Source organism: Tenrec ecaudatus, chromosome 14, assembly GCF_050624435.1.
Source record: "Tenrec ecaudatus isolate mTenEca1 chromosome 14, mTenEca1.hap1, whole genome shotgun sequence".
NCBI classification, from domain to species: Eukaryota; Metazoa; Chordata; class Mammalia; order Afrosoricida; family Tenrecidae; genus Tenrec; species Tenrec ecaudatus.
In genome coordinates, this window is record NC_134543.1 from 118662684 (window position 1) to 118668683 (window position 6000).

The window sequence follows — 6000 nt, forward strand, 5'->3', positions numbered from 1 at the left end:
AGTTGGTTCGATACACAGCAACGCCAGGAGACAGAGTGGAAGTGCTCTGTTGGGCTGCCGAGGCTGAACTCTTCCAGAGGCAGCCTGCCACACCTTTCTCCCACAGAGTCATTGGTGGGCTCAAACCATTCACCTTTCGGTTAACCGCAAGGTGCTTTAACCACTGCACCACCAGGACCCTTTGGATTCTCAGTAGCTAATTTCTTTCTCAGAGCACAGCCTGAGGGCAGCACTAGGTGAAACTTTCCCCTCCTGGGTTCTTATCACCTAGGGGAGAACAGAACTTTGTGTTCTGTTTTTAGTAGAACTTTTAGAAGGGTGGGCAGGAGCAGACTGGAATTGACCCCCAATGCTTGTCGTCTGGCAGTCTGTGACCCTCAGGACTGGGAGGATTCAGGGCAGTCCTAGTGCCAGCTCAGCCCTTCCTGGGCCACTCCCTCCCCTTCTCGGATCCCCTGCTGGGGACACGTGTAGGGAGCTGCCCTTCTGCCTTGTGTTTCCCTGACCCTGAGTCTCCTAGGCAGCGCTGCCCTGGTGTCACCTCTATCTGAGCCGGGGCTGGTCCTCCCGGGGGCTGGTAAGTTATGCTTCCTCTGCCCTCCCAGGGACAGGGCCAACCTCCAGCTCAGCAACCGGCGGCTGGAGCGGAAGGTGAAGGAGCTGGTGCTGCAGGTGGATGACGAGCACCTGTCCCTGACCGACCAGAAGGATCAGGTGCGGCCCTCTGTGGGCTTACTCTCCGCTGAGGCTGAGTCTCAGGCAGGCGGCATAGGGAGAGAAGGCTTCTCTACACCGCTCAGTTACAGCCTGGAATGGGGGGTGGGGGTGGGAGAATTTCGTAGGGGATGTCAGCGAACTTCAAACTCTGAACTTGGCCTTTTAGCCGTGCATGTCTTCCGGCTCTAACTGCTTCTCCCATGAAACTAGTGTCTCTTTTCCCACATTCTGGTTGCTCAGAGAGGGGGTGGATGGCCTGCTAGGCTCTCCAGGTTGGGGCTGTGCTCCCTTGCAGCTGAGCTGGACCCTGACCCCCTCCCACCCTCCCTCCCACCCTCTCTCCCACCCTCTCTCCCACTGCAGCTGAGCCTGCGCCTGAAGGCCATGAAGCGACAGGTGGAGGAGGCAGAGGAGGAAATCGACCGGCTGGAAAGTTCTAAAAAGAAACTGCAGAGGGAGCTGGAGGAGCAGATGGACGTGAATGAGCAGCTGCAGGGGCAGCTCAATTCCGTGAAGAAGAACTTGAGGTGGGCTAATGTGGTCAGCTCACCCCCCAAACACTGGAGCTGAGCATCCTCGTCTCCCTTGTCATGAGCCCATTCCTCCTTTCCCCCAGTCACACATTTCCACTGAGTCCATTCCAACTCCCAGCCACCCTCGGGCAGAGTAGAACTGTCCCTTTGGGTTTCCAAGACTTAAGTCTTTACAGGAGCAGACAGCCTCATTTTTCTCCCTCAGAGCTGCTGGTGAACTTAGACCATTGCCCTTGTGGTTAGCAGCCCAGTGGGTAGCCCACTAACCTACCAGATTCCTTTGACTGCCTTTGAGAGCCCCCACCCCTACCCCTATAGAGATGCAGTGGCTATGGCCCATGTGTTCTGTAGAGCCTATCATGCGTACCTACCTCAGTTCTCTGCCCCATGCCAGCAGGGCAGGTGTTATCCTTATTCCACATGAGGGAAGTCGAGTCTTGGAACAGGTAAGACAAGCGCACACCATCACAGAGGGCCACTTGCTGGGCCAACACTTAACTCAGGTAGAATTAAGGTGAAGTTTTGGGTTACCTCCTCCAGCCTGGTGTCAGGAAAGGGCTGCTCTGGAGTTCTTCTGCCTTGGTCCTGAGGATGGAGGCAGAGGCGTTCGGTAGGTTATAATTCTCTGCCTGGGAGTGCAGTAGAGGCAGGAGCTGCCCATCCATGTAGTACACGTCCATCCATAAACTTCATGCCCATCTGTGTAGGGTCAGAGTGAGACCCTCAGACTTGGGCAGAAAGTAGAAGGGGAAGCCAAAGCCTCGGTCAACAAGGGAGATAGTATCTTAATATAATATTTGTTAAACATTACAATGATGGCAGACAACCCATGATAAATCAAACAGCACGTTTAAAAATACGGTGCGGGGGTCAGGAACGGCCCTGCACTGTGCCATGTTGTAGCCCGAGCCAAAAGGAAAAGTCTGACACACACTGATCCTGTTCAGCCCTCCCTGGCCCACTGCATAAACACAGGCGTGGGGGCGGGCAACGTGTGCTCCCCCGAGGCTGAAGGTTGGGGTGGAGAAGGGGGTGTTACCAGACTTAAATGCATGGGTTTATATCCCATTCACCGGGCAGAGCGCCAGAACCCAAGACTCAGCCTTCATCTTCATCTGGTCCAAGGTCAGGGACTATGTCTCTTGTTGTTTCGGCAGACTTAAGAAGTTCCCGAGTAAAGTGCTGGATGACACGGAGGACGACGATGACCTCAGCACCGACGGGGGCAGCCTCTATGAGGCACCGCTGAGCTACAACTTCCCAAAGGACTGCGCAGCCAGCAGCCTGAGCTGAGCCCACTTCCCATCCCCAACAGGAACTCTGTGCCCTGGCACCAGCAGGGGGCAGGCTCTGAATCCACTTCCGGTCCCCAACAGGAACTCTGTGCCCTGGCACCTGCAGGGGGCAGACTCTGGAGCATCTGCCCAGACAGAACACCTGCAGCCTTTTTGCCTACTGTGCCCTTTCCGCAGTAGACAGCTCCTCTTCTCACATGGCCCTGCGAAAGAGCCCCAGTATTAGGGCAGCTCCCATGTCTCAAGTTGTTACTGCATTTTAAAATATTGTATGCCTGGGAGATGGGAGCCCCGCCACCCATGGGGGGGGGTCTTTGGAGAAATATGTTTTGAGTCGGATGCCGCCTTCATTCTGTACTGCTGTTCTCTGCCTGACTTGCACCTGCCGTGGTCCGTCCACCCCCTGCTAAGAAAAGAGATTGCTAGTTATTCTGTCCTAGCTCCCGTGCAGTGGCAGGGCACCCAGCATGCTGTAAAGGTTGTACATATTTTAAGTGGTCTGCTCACGGCCTGCTGCTGCTCCATTTTGGAACGTTACTGAGGCTTACCATTAGGGTGGTTTGTAAGGCTCCCACATGTATATACTGAGTATTATTAAACAGGAAGCGACTAGTTTTCAAGTGTTGAGGAGCCAGAGGGGAGATGGAGAGGGAAAGTAGAATGAAGGCCACATCGGAACTCAGAGTTACAAACAACCAACCAAACCCATCTTGGTGACAATGGGCAGTGGCAGCAATAGAGATGGCAGTGGTCTCGATCTACAGCTTGCTGTCAGAGGCGGAGCAAGTTGGAGGTTCCTTGCTCTGCGGGCTGGGTGCTGATGGTAGCTGGAGCTTGGCCATCATTTCTGAATCATTGCTGAGGTTGCCATTTCTTTTGGGCAGGTCGGGTGGAGGGGCTTGGGAGGTTTTAAACAGACGGTGTAGTTTCTGGAAGGAGGGAGCCCTATTGTCATTTATTATGGCCCTTTCTTCCCTGCGGCCTCTGCACTCTCGGCCCTGGGTGAGATGGTCGTGGTGAGAGGTCAGTGGGGAGGAGAGGGGTGTGGCAGGTAGGAAATGAGGGAGAAGAGTGTGAGGAAGGGGCAGGAAGTATCCAGTAAGGACCAGGAGAGAGGGAGGGGGAAGTACAATAGCAGGTGTGTGACGACATGGGGTTGGGTGTGAGAGGCAATGAAAAGTCTCGGAAGTTGGGGCGATGTCTAGACCAGAGGTGGATGGAGCAAGATCTCAGGTTTGTGTTGGGGGCGGAGGGTGGGGGCACAAAGACAGAGGTTGAGTTGAGGTGGGTCTGTGTAAACTGAAAGGTACAAGGTGACCAGGAGTGAGTGGAGTTGGGGTGACTGCCTGGCTTGGGTAGAACGGCAGGGAATGTGTGGCATTAGGGGGATACAGGGTACCACAGAATGTCCTCATGGCCGTCCTGGTCTCACCTGGAGCCGTGGTAGGCCTGGCTACTCCATGACCTAGGCACAGCTGGGTGTCCCAGGGCAGGACACGGGGCTGGCAGCTGAGTGGGGGCCAGGGGAGACCTCTGCATGTTGTGTGCACACATGCGGGTAGGACTGGCAGTGCCGGACCTGCTTCAGCAGAGTCCCAAGCCTCCTGAGAGACAGGGCGCCTGTGGACCAGGGAGCTGTGGGAGTTACCACAGGGCCCACCCGACGATCGAATGGCCTGTCCAGTGGCAGGCAGGTGTCATTGTGTCCCACAGATGAGTCCCCTACAGCAGGAGAGCCAAGCTTCTCTCCACTTGGCTGGAGTTGCTGCCATGCCTATCACAGCAAGGGGGGTGCAGAGATTTCTCCCTTTAGCTGCACACTTAGCAAAGATTTGTTGAGCACCTGTTATATGTCAAGACACTGTCCTTTGCATTGAAAACCCAGCAGCGGATGAAACAAGTAACAATTCCTCTCAGCCTGGAGTGTGGGCGGGGAGGGGAGGCCATGATAGACACCAGTCCAAGCACAGGCTGCCCCCACCCACTGGCAGTGCAGAGCCTGTGGTTGGCTGACTGGCTCACTGGGGGTCTTCTGCTTCTGTGTCCCTTATTTCCCTGCTGCTCCTGCCATCATTAGCCCTGAAATGGCTCCGCTCACTCCAAACAATGGGACTGCGATGACCTAGCTCAGCAGGCCCGTCTTTCAGGGATGTGCGAACATCTGTTCAGTCTGTGCGAACGGCTGCCCGGCGTTCTGACCAGTTCCTCCTGGCAGCTGGGAGACCACAAGATCCACAGCTACGCCTACAAAGAGAACCACAGTCCGCGCCCGGCAGATTTTCATCATCATCGGAGAATCTGGTTACTGTGAGCCGCTGGGAAATCCTGTTTCACGGTGACCTTGTGCCCAACGGAACAAAACACTGCCTGGTCTTGTGGCAACATCCATCTCCACAATTGGTTGCACACCAGGCCGTTGTAACTCCTGGGTTCTCATAGGCTGGCTCGGAAGATGCTCGCCAGCTCCTCCTTCCGTTGAGATGTGTTAAGCAGGAGAGCAACGAGCGAGTCCTCACTGATGACAGGGCTGTGCTGAGAGGTCTTGGCCAGGAATTGAACCTGTCTCCTGCGTGAGTGCACTGTGGTCAGTGTTCGTGTGCTGTCTAGGTTGTAGTAGAGGTGGAGGAGGGAGGGGTACTTTCAAGTTCCTGTTCATCTCCTTACCCTGATGGCCTTGACAAAAGTCTGGAGACAAAAATCATGGTTGGGGGTCAAAGGTCCTTTCCAGCTCTCAGATGCTGCCATTAAATTTCTTTATCATGTATATTTCTCCCCCCTTGACGCTCAACAGTTTGTAATGAGCTAGCTTGAAAACAACTTTATTTAATAAAAACAATTACCTGGCCAAATGCAAGAGACCATCATGTAACTTTTCTAACCCCCCCTCGCCACCCCCCCCCCCTTTCTTCTGAGTGTCATTCTGCCAGTACCAGTCGGCCCATCCTGTGGGGTTCGGGTTCTGCTTTTCGGTGCCATCAGTTGCTTTGTGTGGCCCCGGGCAAGAGACACCCAGACTGCAGCTTCCTTGGTGGGAGCGAGCCCCTGTGTAAAGCGAGACTGCTTTCCCAATAAACGGCACCTCGGGACTGGAATCTCGACTCCTCATTTCGGCCCCCTTGCTTGCTCCAGAGCTGGGTTCCACGTTCCCCCAGAAACCACGCTGGTGGCTGCATGGCTGGGGGTGTCTGAAGAAGTGGAAGTGGGGGCCATTCCAGCCCTAGGGGCTCCTTTCGGAAACTGGCGGTGGGGGGCAGGTGGCACAGGGGTAAAAACAAGCAAAGGCAGGTGGTGGTGTTCAGAGGAATCCAGACGGCTGACTTCCAGAACCTGCCAAAAGAGAAGTGTTGCCGACCCACAGTCTGCTCCTTGTTCCGGTAGCTCACCTGCATGCTCTGGAGCGCACAGCCATGGTTTCCGTTCTGCAGGAAACAGCTGCTTCTCCACGGATGGCCCGT

The 6000-nt window shown here is 55.2% G+C and overlaps 1 protein-coding gene across 6 annotated transcripts in view; it reads left to right on the forward strand.

Annotated features, from left to right (window-relative positions):
• CGNL1 (cingulin like 1) overlaps positions 1-5637 on the forward strand; it is a 182350-nt gene extending 176713 nt beyond the window's left edge. For all 6 annotated transcript variants that reach the window (XM_075531011.1, XM_075531014.1, XM_075531015.1 and 3 more), the window contains 3 exons: positions 606-714; positions 1081-1244; positions 2408-5637. In XM_075531011.1, coding sequence (XP_075387126.1) covers positions 606-714; positions 1081-1244; positions 2408-2543 — 409 coding nt within the window. In that variant the 3' untranslated portion in view covers positions 2544-5637. The remainder of the gene's footprint in view (positions 1-605; positions 715-1080; positions 1245-2407) is intronic.
• Positions 5638-6000: the final 363 nt, after the last annotated feature.